The 25,711-nt window shown below is 46.6% G+C and overlaps 1 protein-coding gene across 5 annotated transcripts in view; it reads left to right on the top strand.

Moving 5' to 3' along the window:
- Positions 1 to 25,711, top strand: part of DCAF6 (DDB1 and CUL4 associated factor 6) — a 72,998-nt gene that overhangs the window by 12,528 nt on the left and 34,759 nt on the right. For 2 of the 5 annotated variants that reach the window (XM_037167401.2, XM_053659361.1), the window contains 8 exons: positions 2,048 to 2,233; positions 3,949 to 4,062; positions 6,799 to 6,934; positions 9,373 to 9,587; positions 11,967 to 12,060; positions 12,629 to 12,748; positions 15,868 to 16,107; positions 24,971 to 25,111. In XM_037167401.2, the coding sequence (XP_037023296.2) occupies positions 2,048 to 2,233; positions 3,949 to 4,062; positions 6,799 to 6,934; positions 9,373 to 9,587; positions 11,967 to 12,060; positions 12,629 to 12,748; positions 15,868 to 16,107; positions 24,971 to 25,111 (1,246 nt within the window). The remainder of the gene's footprint in view (positions 1 to 2,047; positions 2,234 to 3,948; positions 4,063 to 6,798; positions 6,935 to 9,372; positions 9,588 to 11,966; positions 12,061 to 12,628; positions 12,749 to 15,867; positions 16,108 to 24,970; positions 25,112 to 25,711) is intronic. The other 3 variants (XM_037167400.2, XM_053659360.1, XM_053659362.1) reach the window with 2 other exon arrangements.

The following is a 25,711-nucleotide window of genomic DNA, read 5'->3' as shown; positions in this document are numbered from 1 at the left end:
ATTTGGTCTTATCTGAGAAGCACTTTATCTGCCCTTCCATTCTAAATGAAAGTTTTGCTGGATAGAGCAATCTTGGTTGTAGGTCTTTGGATTTCATGACTTGGAATACCTCTTTCCAGCCCCTTCTTGCCTGTAAGGTCTCTTTTGAGAAATCTGCTGACAGTCTGATGGGGACTCCTTTGTAGATGACTGTCCCCTTAGCTCTTGCTGCTTCTAGGATTCTCTCCTTCATTTTAATTTTGGCTAATGTAATGATGATGTGCCTTGGCATGTTCATTCTTGGGTCCAACTTCTTTGGGACTCTCTGAGCTTCCTGGATTTCCTGGAAGTCTATTTCCTTTGCCAGCTTGGGGAAATTCTCCTTTATTATTTGTTCAAATAAGTTTTCCACTGGTGGCTGTGCCTTTCCCCCTTCTGGTACCCCTATAATTCGGATGTTGGAGCGTTTAAAGATGTCCTGGAGGTTCCTAAGACTCTCCTCATTTCTTTGAATTCTTGCTTCTTGACTCTTTTCTGTTTGGCCATTATTTGCTTTCTTCTGGTCCACTCCATTGATTTGAGTCCCAGTTTCCTTTTCATTGCTATTGGTGTCCTGTGCAATTCCATTCATTTCAATTAGTTTCGCCTTCATATATTTGTCTAATTTGTGGCTATAATCAACCAGTTCTGTGAGGATCCTGATGATCAGTGTTTTAAACTGTGCGTCTGAGAGTTTTGCTATTTCTTCATCGCTTAGATCTATGGGCTCTGGGGCTTTGAGATCTTGCAACATTTTTGGTCTATTCTGGCCCTTTAAGTGTGAGAGGCGGTGCCTTGGACTCCCAGGTCGCTGGGTTGTGACGCTGTATGTGGGGGCGTGGTCAGAGCGGGGAAATGGCGACCCCCTCTGCTGTTTCTCACAGCTGTGTGAGGATTAGTGTCTTAGGTGGTTCACCTGGGCCGGGCTACTCAGAGTCGCTGGGTTATGACGCTGTACGTGGAGGTGGGGGTCAGAGCGGGGAAATGGCGGCACCCTCCACTGCCACTTGCCGTGCACCAGGCCCAGTCCAACCGCCCACTCCCTCGCCTGTCCGCCCGCACACAAATGCGCGACCACAGTCAACACGCAGCACCCATCCCCCGCTGTCTCCCCGGTCGCCGCCTGGTGGCTCCCTCGGCTCGCCTGGTGGCTCTCTCAGTCGCTCACTAGGTCCAACCCTGCGCCTGGATTCCAGCGCGTCTGGATTCCGCGCCTGAGTCCGGCTGACCGAGACCTCCTGTGCAATCCCGCTTCACCAGCCGCTGGTTTCGCCCCTTACCGGTCAGGCTGAAGAATTTGTTGTTAATGGACTTCCGAAAAGTTCAATTTTCTGTGTTCTGGCTGTGTTTTCTGTTGCTAATATTTAGTTGTCTCTAAACTTGGTTGTGTGAGAAGGTGCGGCACATCCACCTATGCCTCCATCTTGGCGGAAGTCTCTGAGAATATTTTTTAATTGTAAAACACTATGATTCATTATACAGGAAAATAGTTTTTTGATCCTGAGTCAAATCTGTTCTTATAGTTTCACTCTATTTTAGATCCTGTGAGTTCATGAGAAGATTAGTTTATTGCAAGTGAGAGTTTCAGAGCACTCCGTGTAGATTTAAGAGATTAGAGATGTTTCTTATTAAGGGTCTGTCTTAATCATGTATCATTAATCTCAAATATATAAAAAGGAGAAGTTTCATTTTCCAAAAACTATGGGCTAGTTAATTTGCACCAGTCTTCCCACTGAAGACAACTGCAAAATGCCTGATTAGGTAGTTCTGAAATAACCCTAAAAGTAACAAATGACTGCCTTGGTGATGAGGAGTTATCGTCATATCTCAGAGGGAAAAAAAGAAAATATGATTGATTCTGATTTCTTTTTTCCCTAATTATAATTGTGTAGAATCAAATGATAATTTTCATCGAGATGAGAATGCTAATGAGAATATGTTCCTGGCCATGATTATGTTAAATGTGAATGTTTCTTTCTAGGAAATAATAAATTACCAAGAGCTACTTTCTCTTTTCTGTATGTTTCAGGTTCTGACAACAATTCGTTCCGGGCACCGAGCCAATATCTTCAGCGCGAAGTTCTTGCCATGCACAAATGACAAGCAGATCGTGTCTTGCTCTGGGGACGGTGTGATATTCTTCACCAACGTGGAGCAAGATGCGGAGACCAACAGACAGTGCCAATTCACGTGCCATTACGGGACTACCTACGAGGTGCGGCGCTGCGGTGGCACACACGCCTGTGTTTTTGTGTGAAGTGGGTGTGTACACACGTGTACATTCATATGTGTAGATTTGTGTATGCGTATGCATACACATTCATGCATGTGTAGGCAAAGAAACTATTGGCAGAATATCTAGATTTCTGTCAAGTATTTGAGAAAACGCATTTTGATAAGCTTGTGGATACAATTAAGAAATAAGAAGTGAGTATTAATACTCATTATTATGAGTTTGTAACTGCACTCTAAGCATAAATGTCAGCCTTTTACAGATGCTCCTGGGTTGTGCCTTGGGGCTCTCCCCTGGGTTTTTCCCTCTGCAACTCTTTGTCACTGTCTCTTCTGAAGTGAGTCCCTTCCAGTGGTCTGTGTGTCTGTCTTCATACCGGTGCCACAGTGTTTTAAAGACAGTGGCTTTGTCACGTGCTTTGAAATCAGCATGTGTGAGGCCTCCAGCTTTGTTTTTCTTTGTCCAGGTTGTATCTGCTATTTTGTGTCCTCCATGATTTCATATGAGTGTTAAGATTTTCTCTGATTCAGGAAAGAAAAAAATGCCACTGGGATTTTGATAGAAATTACATTAAACTGAGATCACACTGATATCTTTCTGTACACACACACACTCTCCTCGATCACCTTGAGTGGTACGGACATTTCAACAACATCAAGTCTTCCATTTCACCAATAGAGATGTCTTTTCATTTGTGTCTGCTTTCTCTCAGCGGTGTTTTGTAGTTTTCTGTGTATAGGTCTTTCATCTCTTTGAATAAGTTTATCCTAAGTGTTTTATTTTTTTTGCTACTATTGTAATTGTTTGCTTAATTGCCTTTTCAGATTGCTTATTGTAAGTACATAGGAAAAATACAAGTGACTTTTGTGTTTATTTGTTAACCTGAAATTTTGTTGTATTCGTTTGTGTTAATGGGTTTTTTGTGGAATCCTTACATTTTTCTGCATATTATCATGTCATCTTCAATCAGAGGTCATTTTGCTTCTTCTTTTCCAATTTCTATGACTTTTATTTCTTTTTTCTTGCCTGATTGCTCCAGCCAGAGTGCTCAGTACCGCATTGAATAGAAGTGATGTGCGTGGGCATCCTTGTCTTGTTCCTGATCTTAGAGGGGAGCTGCGTGTTTCACCCGTGGGTTGTGGCGTTGGTCCTGTGGTGTTAGGCCAAAATATGGCCTGTATTCTGTTGAGGTGATTTCCTCCTGTTCCCAGTTTGTTGAGTATCTTAATCATAAAATTTGGTCAGAATTTTTGAGAGGTCAGTTTAAGTATTTTAATCAATTCATCATCTTAGACTTTTCTTAAACATTATCATAGAAGAAAAAAATTATAATGTTTTTATAAGTGTAAACTTACATCCAGAAAATAAAAATTAGGCTTTGACTAATTTAAGTTTTTGAGAAGAGAATTTTTCTTATCAAAGTTGTTAGAAGTTTTCAGTTTTAAAGAACCTTCTATCGGCAGGAACATTCATTTCAAACTTCAAAGTAATGAATCCTATTAATACAGCAGTTGCATCTTGCATATTCTGTGTGCATCGCACTGCTTTGAGTTGCGGTTTGGGTGGTTCATACAGAACTAAAACGAGTGGCTCTTCGCTGCCTTCTCCGTCCTCCGTTTCTGAAACAGTGGCCGCGCCTCTCGCAGCCCCTCCCTGAGTGGTCGGTGACCGTGTCTGCGCTTTGTTCTCGCTGCCAGATTATGACTGTGCCCAGCGACCCACACACCTTCCTCTCCTGTGGCGAGGACGGGACTGTCAGGTGGTTCGACACGCGCATCAAAACCAGCTGCGTGAAAGAAGACTGCAAAGATGTAAGAGTCATTTTTCCGTGTAAATGGTGCAAAGTATTTAAGATCATAATTAAAATGATAACAGTACATTATCTCTGGATTATAAGATTATAGATCAATTTTACCATCTTTGTTTTGCTAAAATCTTCAATAGCAAATACAGGTGTTTTTATAGTCAAATTTTAAAAATTAAAATGTTAATAGTGAAGTTAGGAAACTTATATTTTAATTGTACATTTCAAATATATAAATGAAAATATATATATATAGTTATTCAGAATATGCTCTGGCATTATAACGAATTAAAGAATTTATCAGTGTATCTCATTTACTTATGGAGATAATTTTGGCTTGCCAATAGCCATAATGAAAGTTTAATATTTTTCTTTTGATTTAACCCTCACTTTTAAATGAACAATTGTGTTATCTTTTAAAAAAAAGTAGTAAGATACCATTCTACAAGTGTGTATCACTCAGTTCACTTCTCTAAAGACATAGTTTCACTACCAATTTTGTATTTTAATATTGTTTGAAGCCCGAAGAAACCTGAGCAATCATACAGTGGCCCGAGACAGCCAACCCCAGGTGTTGTTTAAAGAGTGTGGCTTTTCCTCAGATCATTCTGAAGTGTGAAGTGAAATAGGAAAGCACTCCCAAATATATTTTGTACTGAAAGTAATGAGGTGAAGTGCTTGCTAATAATGTTGCTATCAACATTCTTCGGGGAGATTATTTTCTATGTTGAAAGAAAAAAAAGAACAGAAATTACATTTCTAAATGTACGATTGTTCAGTCAGTTTTTATGTTATGTATGTTCACACACACACACACATACAGCCAGGAAAGCGTCCCATTAAGTAAAAGGCAGAGTAAGGTTCAACTCTCAGGCTGCGTATAGGGGTGTGTGGTGTGCCCGTTTCTTAGGAGGTGGGAGGTACTAAAATCCGTTATGCCAAATTCTCATACGCAGTGTTTTAGTGTGCAATGTGGTAGGATTTAATTGTGCTTTATAACAGAACACCCAGTAAAAAAAAAAGTTAAGAGCAAGGCTAATAAGTGAAAATACTGTTAAAATTTCAGCCCCGGCTGGTGTGGCTCAGTGGATTGAGCAGTGGCCTGTGAACCAAAGGGTCAGTGGTTCGATTCTCAGTCAGGGTCCATGCCTGGGTTGCGTGCCAGGTCCCCAGTAGGGGGTGCGCAAGAGACAAGCTACACATTGATGTTGCTCTGCCTCTCATTCTCCCTCCCATCCCCTCTCTAAAAATAAACAAAAATGAAATCCTAAAAATTTTCTTTAATAAAACTTCCTTATTTGTAAAAGTGGAGAAGAGAGGTAAAGTATGAAGAAAACTGGCAACTACAGCGGTCCTTAAGCACTGAAACAGAATTATGAAGGGCATTTGGGCAACCAGTTCCATGTATTAGGGATAATGTTCTAAGTCAGTAATTAAGCTAATAAAACCTAAGAGTGAGGAGCTGAGTCACAGGTAAAATAGTATCAAATGAACAGAATGCCTTAGGTATATATGTTCAGAGTCATAGCTCTTACATTTCCCGATGCCTCTGGAAAGGTGTGAGTGGGGACACTGCGGTGAACCCGCCTTCTACGGGTTCCTGGGTGTGCGTGTCCTCTTGTTTTTAAACTGGTGGGGAGAAAGATTTTACAAGTGAAGAAAAGTGTAAAAGTTTCAAATCAGCTAAGAACTTTTTTTATATTAGTAGCAACAGCTCTAACTGAAATGTTGCGAGTACCACATAAATGACCACTTACCATGGACCGAGGTAGATTGGGCCTCTGTCTACTGCCCAGTGGACCGAAAGCAGCAGGTGTTGTAATGTGGTGAACGACTCACATGTTACATGTGTGAGTGTTTCACGGTTTTAAAGGTGTTCGCTCTTCGTGTGTATGAGGATAAGGAGGCGTTTCTGAGGAGTAATTCAAGTCGTATTATGTCATTATTTGAAATGCAGCCAGTTTCAAAAAAAGGGTTTAAACTGTGGTAATATGAATAATGAGTTTCTTGAATTATCACTGGCCTTTTTTGTAGCTGCTCTTGATTTAGCTGCCGTTTGAGTCTTAAATCTGGGACCAGTTTTTATTTTTTCCCTTTTCAGAATGTATTTTGCATTGCTCAATTATTGGTGGTTTTAAAATTTTTTTTAACTTATATATTTTTTTAATTTTATTTATCTTTAGAGGGGAAGGGAAGGAGAGAGGGAGAGAAATATCAATGTATGGTCCTCTCTGGTGCATCCCCTGCTGGGGACTGGCCTGCAACCCAGGCATGTGCCCTGACGGGGAATCAAACCATGATCCTTTGGTTTGCAGGCCAGCGCTCAACTCACTTAGCTTACACCAGCCAGAGCTAAAATCTTTTAATTAAATTTAATATTTCCATATATAGTTTCTTTGTTTGTTTCGTAAGGAAAGCATGCAGTTTGTATTAGAAGTCCGTTTTGGAACTGTGTGGCCGACTGTGGAGAAGACCGTGTTTTTCTTGGGATGACAGACTGCTGAGGAGGGACAGTGACTGTGCGTGTGTTCATCTTACTTGCACATCAGCTGAAAGTTAGAAACACGTGCTAGTAGAAGGAAATCTGAAAAATCAAAGAAAACCATGGTTTCCCCCTTCGTGGTCATAGTGACCGAATTGGGATTGCTGACGAAGGTTATCTTCTTCTCATCGAAGAGATGTTTTTCAGTGTGGTGTCATCTGTACTGGACACTCTCTGAAACTGCTGTTGTTTATCTCGTAGGATATTTTAATTAACTGCCGCCGGGCTGCCACTTCCGTGGCGATCTGTCCGCCGGCACCGTATCATCTTGCCGTGGGCTGTTCTGACAGCTCAGTCCGAATATATGATCGGAGGATGCTGGGCACAAGAGCTACAGGTACAGAGCTACGTGTGAAAGAAGCACAAGATGCTGTCTGTCCATAAAATAAATACGGTGATGTTCACAATTTTAAAATTTCATGAGTTTATTATACAGTTTAGTAAGTAGAATGGATTTAGATAATGTGTGTTATAAAAACTAGCAAGTTTTATGATCCTATCAGGATGATTCTTTTGCAGTTTATCACTTTCAAAAGTTACAACACTTGATGACAGTCGCCCTGAAGTATCCTCAGGGGATGGTTCCCGGACCCCTGGGGTACCCAGATCCCCAGATGCTTAAGTCCCTTGTAAAATGGTGCAGAACAGTGCGTACATTCAGCTGTCCGAGGGTGGAAAGTACTGTTTTCCCTCCACGGGAGACTGAATCCACAGGTTTGAAGCCCACGGAGATCGAGGGTGGAATGTGTTCGTTCCCCAGGGATGCGTACAGGGCCGCTCGGAAGAACCGGAGCTTACTGCCTCCCGACTCAGAGGCCGCGTGGAGGCTGGGCGGTGGTTTTGTGCCGAGGGTCTCGGGGAGAGCCTGGTTGGGTTCCTGCCTTGCCGCCTGTGGTGCCGCTGGCGGTCCCCAGGCTCCCCTGCTTTGAGACGTTTCCCTTCCGCCTCTGCTCCCACACTCGCACTCACCCCTCCTCCCCCTGTGAATGTGTTAATGTTTCCCTCTCCCTGTGAGAACACCAGTCCCGTTGGCTTTAGGGCCCCCCAATCCACAGTGACCTCATCAGCGGAGCCCTTCTTTCCTAACAGGGACATGCTCTGAGGTCCTGGATGGACATGAATTTATGGCAGTGGGGGCGCTGCTCAGCCTGCAGTACTCGGCTTTCCTAATTTCTCTTTGCCATTTTTTTTTTAAATTAAGAGGGTGACAGCAGTACAAGGAGAGAAGAGTTAAGAATGGTGACTCGGGGGTGTATTAGCTTGTAGCCCGTGTTCCTGTCTGCAAGGCCGAGTTCAAGGGCAGGCAGTGAGGCTGCGGCACTGACTCTGGGCCCGCCCTGACCTCCCGGCCTCCAGCTCCGCCCCCCACTGTGGGGCCCAGCCCCTCCCAAAAGTCCCCGTTCAAAGGCAGCCTCCAGTCGAGTTTTCTCAGTACAGGAAGCCGGGGAAACTTACACACGCACACACCGCCAACATCAGCATCTGTACATGCATCTCTACAGTCACATACATTTTACTGTTAAAAGTAAAGCAGACTTGGCCAGAAATGGATAGAGTGGCAGTCTCAGCGTCAGCTTATGTCCACTAAAAGGGTGACTGAAATGGGGATACCGGGGGATTATTTTTTTCTGAACGCTGATGGTGGAGTCGCACCTGTTCGGATATGTACATGGGAAAACGTATTAATAAAGTATTAAACTGTAGGCTAATTATTGTCCCTCAACAGACGGGGCGCAGTTGACATTTTGGGCAGGACCTCGTTGTGCAGGATTGTGTGTACGCTTGGTGTCTGACCTGGACCCTTAGACTTCAGTGCCACCTGGCCCCCAGCACACCAAGTGCCTCGTACCCCTCTGTCATCGAGAGTCGCCTTGGCGACTGCCCGAGTCATTAAAGCTGGAATAGTGTCCCCCCTCGGTTTTCTTTTCTTTTTTAAAAATATTTTATTTATTTATTTAGAGGGGAAGGGAAGGAGAGAGGAGAGAAACATCAATGTGTGATTGCCTCTTGTGAGTCCCCTGCTGGGAACTGGCCTGTAACCCAGGCATGTGCCCTGGCTGGGAATCGAACCTTGATCGTGTGGTTCGCAGGCCCGCGCTCAACCCACTGAGCTACACCAGCCAGGGCTCCCCCTCTGTTTTCTTACAAGAGAAACATTTCACAATAGTCAGAAATGTTTTAAAAATATAAAGTAAAAGGTAAATCACTTTCAAAAGATACTGCATTATTTTATCTAGTATGCTGATAAATACTAGTTTCCAATCATAAAAATTTTATTAATTTGAGAATTTTTGGAAGATGATTTAGTGTAACTATAATAATAAATTAATTGATTAACTCTTTTCCAATAAAATGTTTATATAATCTGGAATTCCAGACGGTCATAAATTTTTTTAAAGGTATGTTCCCTTGTACTGTATTTTCTAAAATTTTGTTATAAAATCTGGTTATTGGGAAAGGAAACTCTTTGAACAAGGTCTGGCCAAAGTAAGGCCTGCTTGAGGGTGGTTGGTAGGATAATATGGGTATAATAATTTATAGTTTTAATTTGAACATTTCATCTAGAATGTCATATGGTGTGCTTGACTGTGAGAGTTATGTTACAGAATTACATGCTTAAGATTTTGTAATAAAAAAGTGGTGTTATTTGTGCTGGACCCTGTAGAATATGAGAGCTTGGATTTTTATTGCTACATTAAATCACATATCTCCCTAGTTCAAGTTAAGAGTTTTTTTAAATGTTTTTCTTCAAAAACGTGAATCTGTTTTCTTCAGGGAATTACGCAGGCCGGGGGACGGCCGGAATGGTGGCCCGCTTTCTCCCCCCGCATCTTAACAACAAGTCCTGCAGGGTGACGTCCCTGTGCTACAGCGAGGACGGCCAGGAGATCCTCGTCAGCTACTCTTCGGATTACATTTACCTGTTCGACCCCAGAGACGACACCGCGCGGGAGCTCAGGGCGCCCTGCGCGGAAGAGAGGAGAGAGGAGGTGCGTTGGCTCCAAACCGGCGTCTCTGTTGGGCTCAGCCAACACTCGTCAGGGACTTCTGGGCCTGAAGGGCTTTAAAAAACAGAGTTAATTTTTAGGACATTTATAGTTTAGGAAACAAGGCCAGGAGACATACGTGGAAGAAAAGGGGCTAATGATTAGAAAAGGCTCTGAAAATATTGTGACTTTTTAAAGAGAAAGTATTTCATGGGAAGATGGCTCACTGACTTCGGGCTGCGCAGCAGCAACATGTCTAGCAGATGCAGAAGGAAAAGGCAATGAAAGCCGTGGAAAGTGGGCTGTGCAGGTTTGTAGGAGACGAAGTGATTGTGTTCACTTCACCTGCTGCCATTCGCTCCTCACGTGGGGGCTCCTCACCTGCCACGCCCACATCCACCTCTCGTTCACAGTTGGGAGCGTGTGACATTGTCTCCAGGTACCCGTCACAAAATATAGATGAGTGAGTGAGAGAAGGGTAAGTTCAAGTGTACATATCTGTAGGTATGTACACACACAGACAGAATCGGGTTAACTGTCTCCTTCTTTACAACAGGCGGAAACTAGAGACCACACATGCACAGCGGTAGAAAAAATGTTTGCTTTCACCTGCTAAGCCTTCCCGACACATTTTTCACTTGGGCCTTTCTGTTTTATACTGCTCTTTGTTTAGTCACTATACTCTGGCTTGTGAAGTGACTGTTGAAATTAACTATTGCTTCTCATTAATTATTAGTGAGTTTTTAGCTTTGGCCCAAGGCCTATTAGTGAGCACATTGTGGTTTCACCCCGGTTGCGGGAGGTAGAGGAAAAGGGAAATTATTTTTTTTTGGGGGTTTTTTTTGGGGGGTGGGGGGGGGGCGAACGGGTCTGGTTTGGTGGTGGTTGTTTTGTTTTTTTAGTTTTTTTCTGCGTCACGCATCAGCCCAAGCTGATCTCGGGTCGCGGACCCCAGAGCCGATCTCGGGTCTGCGACAGACCGGTATGCTCGGAGCTTTCCCCTGCTACCAACCCTCTTCCTTGTCAACTTACTAAGTCACTTAAGTCTGCTGCCACATTTAAAATCCCAAAATATATTTATAGAGTACTACTATTTCCTCTGGCCCAAGGCCTATTAGTGAGTCTGTGCATCGGCGAGTGAGGCGGAGCCGACCTGGAACCGCTGGTTCGGGCCTGTTTTCTGAGCGTGTGTTTCTCAGCACTTTGTCGGAGAAACTAAGTTAAGAAAAGTAATTCAGAAAAAGGATCAAAATGATAAAATTGATTATGCTTATTGTACTCAACCCAACCCAGATCAGCTGTATGTAGAGGAAGAAATTGAAAATCTGTCTCCATCTTCATCCGCAGCATTTATTTCTGTGTTTTGTGCTGAGCCCTTGACCACAGGGCCCCAACTGGGCACCTGCTGTTCACTGAGTCTGACACTGAACTTGAGAAAACCCAGGTGCCATGGTGGCACATGGCCTCTCACACAGGAGTTCACGGTTTAGCGGCAGTAGAGCGGCAGATAAGTAAACATGTAAAACTGAAGGGAATGATATGTGAGAATTATGTTCTATGTCAGTGGCCCAGAAGAAGGAGTAATCGAGTTTCACTGGGAACGTGAGAAAAGCTTAAGCAGGGTTTAAAGTATGAACAGAAGTTCAATATGTGATATATGTGGTTTTTTGTTATGTTTCCTGTATATTTTTATGTTTTCTTAATTTGCGGAGGCCTCTTTTTATGTCCTTATACCCTCTAATAATTTATTTTTTTCTTTTTATTTAGTATACTATTTCGTCTTATTCAGTTGTTTTTTACTTCTCATTTTCCTTTTTTAAATTCTTTTTCTTTCCCTTTTTTCCTCTCCCTCTCGTTTATTGCATTTACTGGGGTGGCACCTGTCCCGTCTCTCATTTTTCCTGGTCCCTGCAGTTCGCCTCTGAACCGCAAACCCCGCTCCGCACTCTGCTCCCACTCTGGCTGCCACCTCGACCCCGGGGCCAGGTGTCCGAGTTTCTCTCCTCTGTCATCGTGGGGGCTTTCCAACCAGCCCCGCTGCCGCACACCCACCGCCCCCTCATCAGGTCATGCCACTCTTCTGATCAGCGCTCTGAGGGGCGCCCACTTGTCTCAGAGCCCAGCTGGGGTCCTTATCGTGGCTTCCAGACCTTCCGTCCCCAGCGCCCCGACTTCCCCGGCCCTCTAGTCCTCCCTGTTCCAGCCGCGAACTTCTCCTGCCCGAGGGCCGTGGGTTTCCTCTGCGAGATTCCCTCGGCTCTTCCTGTTTTGATCCGACACCTCCCTTACATCCGGCACAGAGAGTAGGGAGGTGGAAAGAATCCGCTAGACTTAAAGTGAGCTTTGAAAGGTGAGAAAACAAGTTTCCCGCTCACCTTGCAGTTACGACAGCCTCCAGTGAAGCGGCTGAGACTGCGTGGCGACTGGTCCGACACTGGGCCCCGAGCGAGGCCGGAGAGTGAGCGAGAGCGAGACGGTAACTGCACTTTGGTCAGCTTTCTAATTTTTACGTGGTGTCTGCAAGTCCGTATTTGAACTTGTCTCCGTTGTTCTCACTGCTGTAAGTGAGGCCGCAGCAAGCAGCCTCGTGCAGCCCTCAGCACGCTTGTGCCCGTGTGTGTCTGTGGGCAAATTCCCGGGGGTGGGCTGGCGTGGCCCCCGGATAGTGCATTTTAATTTTGATAGTTATCAAATTTCCCTCCCCAAAAGCACTACTTTACACTCCCACTGAAAGTGGAAGGATGCTGGAGGGCAGACGACAGCTGAGGGAGGGGGGTGGAGGGGGTGGGGTCGGTGGGGGGGTTGCTGAGAATAGGCGGTGGTGGGGGAGCTGGGAGCCCTGTTCCTGAGGACGCAGGATGCGGACGGAGCGCCTCTCCTTCGAGCACGCACTCCGGAGGGCGGGGTGGCTCTGCTGGGCCTGTGCACCTTCTCAGGCTTCCTTTGGGCAATTCGAGCCTTTTAGTTCTTTCAAACCTGGGTTTTGCGTTAGTGAAAGATGCTGACTCATGACTAGGTCACTGATAAGACCCGTGTTGTCGCAGGAGAGCAAAGTCCCAATGTGTCGCTGATGCAGAGAATGTCCGACATGTTGTCGAGGTGGTTTGAAGAAGCAAGCGAGGTCGCACAGAGTGGGAGAGGACGAGGAAGGGCTCGGCCCACAGGTACGTGTCCTCGCTCAGGAGAGGCGCCAGGAAGCTGGCGAGGCTGCCCGAGTCGGCCACCGCACTCTCCGTCTGCGGTGACGCAAGGCTCTTAACTGTCGCTCAAGGTGGGCGAGGACAGAGCCCGTTGCCAGTACAGCTTGTCCTGTCGGGCCCCCTGGTTCCAGCCCTTGTTTTTTGTTTTTCTCAAAAGAAGAGCATCTGATACTCCCCACTTAAAGTCTTTTTTCTTAGAGTAGAAATACATAAACTCTGTAGGTAAGTGAGTTTTATATAATTGAATGGCTTCTCCTTTTGGTTTCTTACAAGAAACACTGGTCATCAGCTACTGTTTCTGACGTCAGCAGACCTGTTCTCACTTCTCGTTCACTACTTTCCAGCTTGTGGTCTTTGGCAAGTTACTTATCTCTGTCAAAAGTGAGGACTATAGAAGTTAACTCAAGTATTTTAAATCCCAAGATTTATATTGAATTTTATCAGTAAACGGGTTTGGTTAATTCATGCATATCAGTTAACTTTTTTTTTAATTAATTTATTTTTTTAAATTGATTATGCTGTTACAGTTGTTCTATTCCCCCCTTCATTCCCCTCCACCCTGCCCCCCCAACCCCACCATTACCCCCCTTTAGTTTATGTCCATGTGTCTCAAGTCCTTTAGGTTCTGTATTTCCCATACTATTCTTGCCCCCCCCCCCCCATCTATTTTCTATCTACTGTCTATGCTACTTGTTTTCTGTACCTTCTCCCCCCATCTCCTCCTCCCACTCCCCTGTTGCTAACCCTCCTTGAGATCTTCATTTCTATGTTTCCACTCCTGATCTAGCTGTCCTTTTAGTTTGCTTTCATTTTAGGTGTGGTTGTTAATAACTGTGAGTTTGTTGTCCTTTCACTGTTCATGTTTCTTTAACTTCTTTTTCTTCGATAAGACCCTTTAACATTTCATATAATAAGGGCTTGGTGATGATGAACTCCTTGAATTTGGTCTTATCTGAGAAGCACCTTATCTGTCCTTCCATTCTAAATGGAAGTTTTGCTGGGTAGAGCAATCTTGGTTGTAGGTCTTTAGATTTCATGACTTGGAATATTTCTTTCCAGCCCCTTCTTGCCTGTAAGGTCTCTTTTGAGAAATCTGCTGACAGCCTGATGGGGACTCCTTTGTAGGTGATTGTCCCCTTAGCTCTTGCTGCTTCTAGGATTCTCTCCTTCATTTTAATTTTGGCTAATGTAATTATGATGTGCCTTGGTGTGTTTCTTCTTGAGTCCAACTTTTTTGGTACTCTCTGGGCTTCTTGGATTTCTTGGAAGTCTATTTCCTTTGCCAGATTGGGGAAATTTTCTTTTATTATTTGTTCAAATAGTTTTTCCACTGGTGGTTGTGTCTTTCCCCCCTTCTGGTACCCCTATAATTCGGATATTGGAGCATTTAAAGATGTCCTGGAGGTTCCTAAGACTCTCCTCATTTCTTTGAATTCTTGCTCCTTGACTCTTTTCTGTTTGGCCATTATTTGGTTTCTTCTGGTCCACTCCATTGATTTGAGTCCCAGTTTCCTTTTCATCTCTATGGGATTCCTGTGGAATTCCATTCATTTCCCTTAATTTAGCCTTCATATGTTTCTCTAATTTGTGGCTATAGTCAGCCAGATCTGTGAGGAAGCTGATGATCAGTGTTTTAAACTGTGCGTCTGAGAGTTTTGCTATTTCTTCGTCGTTTAGATTTATCTCTGGGGCTTTGAGGTCTCCCTGCGACATTTTTGGTCTGTTCTGGCCCTTTAAGTGGGAGAAGCGGTGCCTTGGACTCCCAGGTTGCTGGGTTGTGACGCTGTATGTGGGGGCGTGGTGAGAGCGGGGAAATGGCGGCGCCCTCTATCGCCGCCGGGGCGGCCGGTCCAACCGCCCACTCCCTCGCTCGCGCGCAATTAGGCAACCGCAGTCAACACGCTGCACCGCCTCCCCACTGTCTCCTCTGCAGTCGCTCACCCGGTGGGTTGCTCGGTCGCTCACTAGGTCCAATCCTGGGTTTGGAACCCGTGCGACTAGATTCCGCGCCCGGGTCGACCGAGCCCTCCTTTGTAACTCCTCACCCGACGCCGGTTTCGCCCCTTACCGGTCGGGCTGAAGAATTTGTTGTTAGCGGACTTCCGAAAAGTTCAGTTTTCCGTGTTCTGGTTGTGTTTTCTGATGCTAATATTTAGTTGTCCCTAAATTTGGTTGTGTGAGGAGGCACGGCACATCCACCTAAACCTCCATCTTGGCGGAAGTCCATATCAGTTAACTTTTTTAAAAAACATTTTACTTATTTATTTTTAGAGACAGGGGAAGGGAGGGAGAAAGAGAGGGAGAGAAACATCAATGTGTGGCTGCCTCTCACACGCCCCCTACTGGAAACCTGGCCCAGAAACCAGGCATGTGTCCTGACTGGGAATCAAACCAGCAACCCTGTGGTTCACAGGCTGGTACTCAATCCACTGAGCCACGCCAGCCAGGGCAAAAAGTTTTTAATTTTGGTGAAGTTCAGTTTATCCTTTTGTTTGTTATGGAGTATTAATTATTCCTTTGCAGATGGCAGAAAGCCTAGGGTGGTACATAGTGGACCCTCAAGCCTTTTCAAATCCTGCCTGCATCATGTTAGTTCAGTGCTTAAAACATTATGGCTGATGAAATGGGAATGAGGACCTTAATCCTATTCTGGCCTATTTGTTGTTTTATTCTTGTTAATAAAATTCTCATTAAATATTTCACAAAGCACGTAATGTTACAGAGTGGAACTAGCTCACTATAAATCAGTTATCCTATTTAGCTATTACAGCAAAATCATCATTAAATTTAAGGGATTAGGCAGTGTTTAGAGGCACCTCACAAGATACTATTTAGCTTTGTCTAAAGCTGCCACGTCGAACATTTTTTGCTTAAGAGATCAGTTATTTTAACAAGAATGTTACTCTTGTTAATTAGCTTATTTAGTCAAATAGACCAAACCACCAGTGGGTGCTTCTGACTGCCTGTGTGTTACATACTCCTGTGTGTGTGTACGTGTGTGTGCAGGTGGGCATGTGTGGGAGTGTCCCGTGTTCCCAGAAAACATTTAGTGTTTGAGCTTGCACTAACGCTACTTTCTCAAGGTGGGACAAGTCCGCCAGAGGTGTCGACCCTTCCCACGGTCCCGTCGGGCACTGGTGTGGACGTGGGTGATGCTGTGATGGACATAGACACTCCGGCCGAGCAGCTTCTGCAGCCTCCCGCGTCCTCCCCGGCACCTGCAACTGAGAGCCCCCCGCCACCGCCGCCTCTGCAGCCCTCCCCGGACCGGGAGCTCCGGCCGGCCGCCGCAGCGTCTGGACAGCACGCACAGCGTCAGTCTGGTGAGGGCGTTACTCTTTCAGCGGGCTGTGGGTCCTCCGACGGTTTCTGGTCACGGAAACTTCCCCTGGGGCTGTTTGGGAAGATACTAAGTCACAGCGGCTAATCCCCGCTAGGGCAGAGGATCTGAATGACGTGTCGTGAGTGAACACATAACAGAAACGTGAGATTCAGGTGGACTGACCTGCGTGGATTGTAACAAGCAGCAGAGCTCTTTCGTTCACGTGAGACAGGGTTTTAAAGATGGGAGGCCAGCAGGTAGTTTGCTACACTTGACTTAGTTTAATGCACTTCACTTAGAGATTATTTTTATGGGCCTTAACAGATCAAATACCTTTCTAAACTTAATTGGTTTAAGTCTATATGAAAGTAATGGTGAGAATATAGCCCTGATTATTGGTTCCATTCCATTTATATTTTTTATCATTTTCCTCAAATAATGAAGCGCTTTTTTTCTCTTCTTTTAAAAGACTTTTTATTTTTATTTATTTTTAGAGAAAGGGGAAGGTGGGGAGAAAGAGAGGGAGAAAAGCAACTGATCAATGTGTGGTTGCTTCTTGTGCACCCCCTACTGGGGACCTGGCCCACAACCCAGGCCTGTGCCCTGACTGGGAATCGAACCGGCGACCCTTTGTTTTGCAGGGCAGTGCCCAGTCCACTGAGCCGCACTGGCCAGGGCCCGTGAAGCACTTTTAATGGGTTCTGTGTGGTCCATTTGATATGGTCACTTGTCAACAACGTATACGGTATAGTTCACTCAAAGAACTATTTTTCTATATTTATAAGAGAAAGGATTGATTGAACAAATCTTTGACTTTTTGGTACTTGATGCTAATAAAACAATTAATTTCTAAATTCTGTTAAAATACTATTTCCCCCAGTATTATAGTTCCTTCCTCATGTTCAACTTTTTTTGCCGCAAACTATGGATTGTCCTGTTTATAACAGTAATTTTCAGCAGCTGTGTCTGTAGCGTACTTGGCATTTTACCTGTAAGCATGTAATTATAATAGCCAGTAAGGTGTTTTTCACATTTTTTTCTTGGGTTTTTCTAAGGAAACATTTTACTTGACATACAACCAGAAATGTTAGCAGCTAGAGGAACAGCTGGCAAGCCCGAGTAAAGCCCATGAAAATTCCCAGCTGCCCTGCTGTCCATTCGTTCCTGCTTCTCCACAGCGTGACACCAGACCCCAATGGCGGAGGCGAGGGGGCTGTTTGAAATTAGGCACTTCTTTAATTAGTATGTCCCATTTTTAATCATTCATTTTCAGTTTCTATGGGAATGAAAGCCAGAGTCAGTTACATAACTGTTAACACTTGTGTACAGTTTATATATAAGCTAAAAAATCGGGCTCTTCATTCTCTAATGAACATAGTGTTCAGCTTACAGGAAAATAAAATATTTTGGTGGGTTTGGGAAGTAGGGACAGAATCAGTTAAAAGTTTGCTTTTCAAAGCAGGTAAAATTGGTCAAAATGAGAATTTTTTAAGCTGTGGCATTCTTGGAAATATTCTTGAGGATTTTAATCAGTTGTCAGTTCCCGGGAGAACTGAGCCAGAAGACCCCTGGCCTGTGTTCACGTCCACTGCGCCCCCACCCTCACAGTCCAACGCATCCTGTAAGGCGCCTCGGTTGGAGCTCCAGATTTCTTTTTCATTAAGGAGTCAACACATTTCAACACCACATTTCAAATTGCCAAGTCCCTTTCAATATTTATTAAGTGTTAGATACTGCAGTCATTTGGCCCCGTGAAATGGGAAGATGCTGCCGTGGTCGCTTGACCGCTGTTTGAGCATCGCGTGGCGCCTGGCCTATGCATTTCAAAGGAGGTGAGGACATTTTTACCTGGTGGGTTATGAAGAGAGTTTTGGTTGACTAAACCATGGGCAGTTGGAATATTTCCCTGTTACCCAGATAGTTTTGCTGTTGAGGAAAGTGATTTGATGTTCGATGTAACATCTGAGGACGTGTCTGTTTGGTTTGGCAGTAGGCCTTTCACGATCCCAGAGCCCAGCACTTGAACAGTGAGGACTGACTGTTTTGCTTTGTTTCCCAACCTCCCGAGGCTTCTAAGTCCAGAACGGCGTGTGGGGGCAGGTTCGTCTGTGGACTGGGCGTCATGTGCTCCCCCAGCCAGGGTTTCCCTCCTGGCTTGCACGGCGGGCCGTTGAGAAAACGAAAAGCGTCCTTCTTGCCCCGCTGCGGATGTAAATGTTTATGCTCTTCCATCATGTCCCCTGTATGTCCTCTGTCCTTTGCTGGGGCGAAGGAAAGGGACGTGGGGGGATGTGAAAACCCACCTGGCAGAACTCCATCTCTGACTGCACCTAGTGCTTTGCCTTCTCTTCATCCATGGCTGAGCGCTGAGTGGTGGCGAAGTGCGCGCTCCCCACTGGGCTGGAGCAGGCTCCCAGCACGGCTGCGTGCTGCACGCCCTCATGGGACTCAGACTCCCCGAAGCTTCGGCCCGCCCCCAGCGGGTCGCCTTCTCCTGCTGCAGCCTCATACCCACTCATCTGAGGTGCACGCAGCTGGGAGGGGACACGGTGTGGGCCGGAGCGTGCCCGCTCCTCCCACCCCTCTCAGCGTCTCCTGGACTCTGCCCCTTCTCCTGCGTCCTCGTTGCCTTTTCTATGGAAGCGTTTTTTTGGCCTCCAACATGCTCTGTTATTATCCTATCTGTAGAATTTTTTTCTTAATTATCCCAATTCCCCTCTGGCCTTATATTTTTGCTCCTTTTAATCAGCGACTTCAAAAAAGTCACTCACGTATATTGTCTCCATTTTCTTACCATCTTCCATTCATTTATCCACCAGTTCCAATCTGCCTTTCCACCCCTGTTTCCATGGAGACCTTTGTCAGAGTTACCAGTGCCTTACATTTTGCCCAATTTGTAATCTGCTTCTCTGTTAGCATCTTGTTAAGTTGGCCGCTCCTTCCTTGAAACTTTCCTTTCTCGGTATTTGTGACACCCCATTGCCTCTGTGCCCTGACTGCCAACTCCTGGTGGCCTTTGGTGACCATTGCTGATGTGTCTCGTTCCGTTCCCTTGTGAGTGTTGTAGCAGAACCCCCAGTCCCTACCATCTTCTCTGTGTGAGGTCTACCCCTAGGGACCGCATCAGCTCCCTCAGCTTGTAGTGCCTCCTCCCAGACTCCTGTGCTGTGGCCCACGGGACCCTCTTTCGGCTGTCTTCGGACACCTTCCGTGTCACGTGTCCAAACTAGAACTTCACGTAGCCTCCCGCCCTTCCCATCCCCTAATCTCTTCCGCCTGAGTTGTTTCTTCATCTCGATGAGCTCAAACACCACTGCCCGTTTGCGTGTTGTAACAGCCCGTGAGTTATTCCTGCCTGTTCCCTGGCCCTCGTGCGCAGGCCCAGTCCGCCAGCACGTCCTGTTTCTCTGCTGCGCCCCAGGTCACTGCCTTCTCGTCTGCTGACTGATCTCCCTGCTGTCGCTGGCTCGCTCCCTTGCCCTTTATTCTCCAGGCAGCAGCCATGTGTTTTTTAAAGTGTTTTAAAATGTTGTAAATCAGGGGATACAACTTTGCTGTGGGAAACTTCCCAGGTTTCTGATTGCATTTGGAAATACAACTACAAAAGGGAAAACGGAGCTCCTCGCCATGGGCCTGTAAGAACCAATGCAGCCTGGCGCGCCACTCTCCGCCCCAGGGACTGCTGTGCTCACTCCCCCTGCCCGGGTCTCCTTTCGGGCTCCCAAAGGTGCCACTTTCTCCCGGAGTCTGGAGCCTTTGTCCTGCAGTTAGAGAACAGGACGTGGCTGAGCCGAGGAACCCCCACCCTCGTCTCTCAGGTCTCAGTGCACAGTCCCCCGAGGGAGGCCTTTCAGGACTCGCGGGCTGGGTTCCTTTTCTTCACCTGCCCTCCCTACACCCTGATTCTCCTCGAATAGCTCTCTTTTTTCCCCTGGAAGGTACTTTTGTTCATTTTTCGTTGATTTATGACATATTTCTTATTAGACTGTACTCTCATGAGGATGGAGACGTTATCCGTCTTGTTCTGTGTAAGCCTTCCCCCCCCAGAATAGTCCTTCTCTAAAGAGACTGTTCGGACTGCCTGTTCTCTTTAGGCTGGTGGAGCTCGAGAGGGTGTACTTGGCTGTATCGTATCCTACCGCGTCAGCCCACTTTGTCCGCTCTGGATGTTTCCGTAGGCGCCCGGCGGTAGTGCCGCCCGGGGGAGACGCTGGGAGCGGGTCCGGTCGTGCACCGGCGTTGGATCCCTCGTTTGTCCTGGGCTGTTCAGGACGCATAAGACTGGTATACATCCTTTCCTACTGTGTTCAGAGCACTTTAATTTATAGGAATTTAAAAATTTTAGGCTCACCTGAGGACCTTTTTATTTTCATTGCTTTTAGGGAGAGAAAGAGGGAGAGAAACATTGATGTGAGTGAGGAACATTGATTGGTTGATTCTTGTATGCACCCCCAAGTGGGGATCGAACCCGCAACCCAGGTATGTGTCCCAACCGGGACTCACCTGCAACATTTTGGTCCATGGGGTGATGCTTCAACCAACTGAGCCACACCAGCCAGGGCAGAAATATTTTGAAGGCCAATTTTATAAACGATAGAATTAAGGCAAACAGAATATGAGTAGGGAAAAAACGAGGTGAAGCCGTGAGTGAAGAGAGTGCACTGAGTGGGGCACCCGAGGACGGATCCGGGGGGGTCAGGTCCACGCTGCGCTTGTGTCTGAATGAGGAGGGTGAACATTCTCCAGTGGAATCTGAAATCAGCCGGTGGGTCTTTTTTTCTCGACTTCTTTACTCTTTGTATTCTTGACTTTTATTTTAATCCAAGTAGCCAGACCATTTGAAACCATGTTCTATATACATAATGCAGAATTTACTCTGACATTTCGATTCTCGTATTACACGTGGTCTTTTCTTGACTATTTCACAAAACGCTGTGGTCACACAATTATCTAGTTAAAAATCACAGAGGTCTGACTGTGAGTTGAAATGGTAGGTTAAAACGAAGTCTTCACGATTTTACTTACACAGACTGTTTCAAAGTGGTGGTGGGATATGTTCTTTTCTCGGCGGTGGCAGTCAGACTTTACCCTTTGTCGTTTCTGAACTAAGCCTGGAAATGCCTCCCTGTCCTGCGTCTGTGATTTTTCTCTGCGGGAATGGAGGAGCGTTAAAGGAGGCCGTTGCTCATGTAGGGAAATGAGTGGTGTTGCTTTTTTCTTTGGTTTGTATCTAAACCAGAAAAGATGATCGGAAAAGGTGGGTGTGGGTTGTGGGGACACCAGTGCATGCCGAATGCAGTTGGGGAGGCTCGCTGCGAGAGAGCACCCCCTGAAGGGCACCTTTTCTAAGTGCACGGGCCTTTTCTTAGCCCAGGAAGATGTAGTCTAGGCAGATGGCATGGGGTATGGACGCTGTGTGGATTCCTGCTTATTTGCAAACAGCTGTGTCTGCTCAGGTCTGCACACTTATTTAGGTCTCTCCAGCATCCTTACAGGTGCATCGAGCTCTGCAGAAAAGCATCTGGGGAGTGGGCGGGGGTGCTGTGTCATGCGGTACCAGACAGTGCAGGCCTTTCAAAGCCCCGAGGCTTTCTCCCAGGGGCCTGGGTCTCCTCAGACCAGGTAGGGCCGCATGTAGGTTAGAGACAAGTGGAACCATCAGGCTAATGGCCATTTGGGGAAACTGAGGCTGAGACTAGAGGAACTGGGGAATCAGAACAGGAGTGACCAGCTCCAGGAAGAGGAAAGCGCAGGCGTCCCCTAGACCAGACAGGTGGAGAGGAGACAGGTGAGGTTCTGACAGTCGGATGGAGAAGTTGCACGGTGTCCAGGACCGCAGACCCTGTGTGTGGGAGGGGCAGGACCTGAGGTGGAGCCCAGCGGGCCTTCGCTGCTCTCGCCCCACCGGGGCGGCGTGGGGTGGGGGGAGCTAAAGCCTCTGGGAGGCCAGCCTGGGGCCTTTGGGAGGAAGACAGACCAGCGCTTCGGGAGGTGGAAGCACACATTTCCCTTTAGCGGCTCCTGACGCACTGCTGAGGGTTTTTGGTTTTTTTCCCCCAAATTCAACCCAAACGTATTCATTGTATTCACTTTCCAATTTGGTTTATGCTAGCAAAACTAATTCGCTAAGCACTTGTTCATACTATAAATCGTACATGTTTGTGTGTATATTTTAAAAAGTATGTACTATGGGTGGATTTTCCCGGCTTGAAACTTGGCATCCGCTGGCAGATCCGTCTGGTTAGGCTGGTGGCTATGGTTGGGATTTCTGCTTCATCATTGGCCTTTCCCAGTCAGCCGTGTGTCGCCTTCTCTTCCTAGGCTCTTTTTTTCCAACCCAAGGTTGGGAAAAAACCGCCCCACAACCAGCCTCAAACGCAGGCAAACTAATTCTTGTTTATGAAGCTGGAGGCGTTGAGTAAACCCCGACTCCCCCCAGTCCAGAGCGACACTGCTCGCACGTGGAGCGGCCGGGCGTGCCGGAGCCTGGAGCGGGTCTGGGACGGAGGCTCTTCCTCTCCCACGTTCCGCTGTGCAAGACAGCGCTGAAAACAGCAGTGAAATTGAGTGGGGGTTTTTGGTGATTTTTCTGTTTTCTTAGCAAAATTTGGCACATGGATAATCTCTCTGTATGGTAATTTCTTTTGAAGTATAGAAAGTTAGACTTGATGGCTGCGTGATGGTGCTGTTTTTATTGCGGAAGTGTTGCTGTTGGTGTGGACGGTGAATCAGGCCTACATATAAATCTGCCTCTGTGCCACTGAGCGTATAGTTCAGTTCTCGGCGAATGCTGCCCTACTCCACACTGGGACTGATTGGGAAGAGCACCAGTGAGACCCTGTGATGACTTGTGAGTTGCTCCTGAAATCTCAGCTACCAGCTGGCTAATCGAGTAAAACCCTTTATACAGAGATGCCATGGTAACGAGAGGTCAGCATCTCTGGCATGATGGGTTCCTGAGGCAGTAAACCAGCATTTGCAGCCTTGCGATGTAGGTACAAGGGCAGGAAGCTATCTGGCAGTTGGTATGACTTGCCACCAAGGTTGCTGAGAGAAATTGGGGGTGCCCCCACCCTCAAACGGGCGGTTGCTACTTCAGTTACGGGTCACGTCTAAAACCAGACCCCTCTGACCTGTGCAGCCCGCCCCCTTCGGCAGGCTCTGGGCATCCTTCCCAAGCATCACCGCTCTCCTCCCGTCGGCATCCTCTGTCAGCGCACACTGGTCACTGCCTCCCGGACTAACCCCGACTGGTCTGCCTGGCGCTGTGCTCCGCCAGCCGCCTGCTGGTTTCTCTGTCCCCATTTCTCTGGTGAGACTCAGAGCGTGCACGTGCCTTCATTCGACTCCATGACCTCCTCTTCCTCTTGAACCTGTGCCAGTCCAGTGTGGCCCTGGGATTTTGCTGAAACACCCGTGGTCACGGGCATCAGCGGCTTCCTAGGTGCACATGCAGCAGTCGGTTCTCGGTACCGTCAGCATTTGACACATTGCTGACTCCGGCCTTGGTGACACATTCCCCACCTTAGCCCACACTAAGTCCGCTAGCGTTCTCCCTCCTCCTCCTCCTCCTCTTCCTCTTCCTCCTCCGCACTCTCCGGAGTGCCCTGAGATCAGGGCGTGGACTTCTCCTCCTTCTCCCTGGTCACTTGCTCCCTAGGGGGCTGGCAGCGACATCACCAGGGACATCGGGTTTACTGGCGGCTCCTGGACAGTCATCTCAGTTCCTGCGTCATTCTTCCCCATGGACGTGGGTCTGGTCTTTTCTTCCTTCTGAGGCCGTGCGCCCCGGCTCCGTTCTTCCCTCCCGCAGTGCAGGGCAGCGCTGCTTCCCCTCTTACTGGGACCGCTCTGCAGCAGTCCCCCAGCATTTGCTCCCGCTGTCCCCTCCTCCCGGAAAGCCCCGCCCCCACACAGCAAGGGCTTGAGGTCTTGGTTCAGCACCGCCCTGTGAGCCTGCCCTCCCTCGGGACAGCCCGCCCCACTGCCCCCACCCCTTTCCCTGCCCAGTCTGGGCGGAGTCCACACTTGACACGTGCAGACACACGTGTGCTACTTATGAGTGTACTACTCAGGTGTGTGCGCTCGCTGCAGTCTCTTTTCCTCTCGGAACACCACTCCACATGAGGGGGACTATTTTAGTGTGTTCACTGTTCATTATCTGGAACCTACAGCACATAGTAGGCCCCCAGTGTCCCTGCAGAACCTTGTGTTGCACTTCTACTTCCTGTCTGTGACCACTGCTTCCAGTAAAGGTTAGGGAAAGTTCAAGATGATGGAAACATGTCTACACATTAAAGAAAGCAAATGACAATTCCAACATAAAAAATATTTTAGTGAAAAATATAGAATTTATACTTTTTAAAGAGCTCTCTGTTAATAAATTCCAAGAATTGTTTCCAGATGCACAACTTTTTCATTGAATTTTAGGTATTGATTAAAATGAGTAATTTTGTGTGTAGGTTAGATGAGATAACTAATATTTTTCACTTCTTAGTATCGTTTTATTGTAAAAAGATGAAATTAGTGAGGCATATTTATTTTAAAATGTTTTGCTTATGGAGGACTTTATTTTCCTTCTGTTTAATTACACATTTTTACAGAACTATAGGTGTCTAATTCATCAAGGTAAACAAGCATTTGGGTGTATGAGAGCATATAGTTTGTTCCTTAATGACCAGTAATTTCTTTATTTATGAGTACGTAATTTGTTATGAGTACTCCTCTGTGAGGTGTGTTTAACTTACACTCTTCTCTCTTACGTAACCAGATTCTTGCTCTTTCCTTGTACAATCCAGTGTATAATCAAGGTCCTGCCAGCGTCTCTGATTGCTCTCCTTTCACCTTCCTTTCCTGTCTGTCAGAATTTTTAAGGGGGCCTGAGATGGCTTTGCTCCGTAAGCGGCTGCAACAACTGAGGCTTAAGAAGGCCGAGCAGCAGAGGCAGCAGGAGCTGGCCGCGCAAGCGCGCCTGCCGCCCGCCGCCCAGGACCCGACAGCCGCAGGTTACTGCGTCCGCTGTGCTTGAGCGGGGGCGCTGCGGGTGAAGTTGTTGCTGCTGCTGCTGGGGCTGCTGTTGGGGGCGGGGTGGGGGGTGGGGTGGGAGTGAGCCGGTGCCTGCAGCTTCCCTCCCCTCCGCTTTCCCAGGGTTGGGCATCCTCCCTAGCTAGACGGGTGGCTGGCAGGAGTGTTTGCCACAGGGGAATATAAAATAATCCAGTTCTACTTCTATTTGGAGAGGGGCAATATAGGCTTATAGACAATGAACAACTTCCTAATAATTATCTAGTCAGTTTTGAGCCTGCACTGATATTTCTATTGAAACTTCCTGTACCTTTAAATGGTTTCTGTGCTTAGGGCTCCTAGCTCCTCCTCCTCTTTCTTTTCTATTTTCTTTTCTTTCCTCTCCTTTTTTCTTCTCCTTTCTTTCTTTTTCTTTTCTTTTTTTTTTTTTTTTTTTTTGCTTTAAAAGTTAACCAGTACTCCTATCCCCATATAAACACAGTTATTCTAGATTTTAGAATCATAGTATTGTTTGGCCATACTAGCCTACTGACTCAGTCATCCCCTTCTGTAATTACTTGAACGCTTTTAGTATCTGCTTG

The sequence above is a fragment of the Artibeus jamaicensis genome, unplaced genomic scaffold (genome assembly GCF_021234435.1).
Source record: "Artibeus jamaicensis isolate MK-2021 breed Jamaican fruit bat unplaced genomic scaffold, CSHL_Jam_final scaffold_625, whole genome shotgun sequence".
Taxonomy (NCBI): Eukaryota; Metazoa; Chordata; class Mammalia; order Chiroptera; family Phyllostomidae; genus Artibeus; species Artibeus jamaicensis.
Note: the sequence above shows the minus strand (reverse complement) of the source record. Positions and strands in the feature narration are given on the sequence as shown.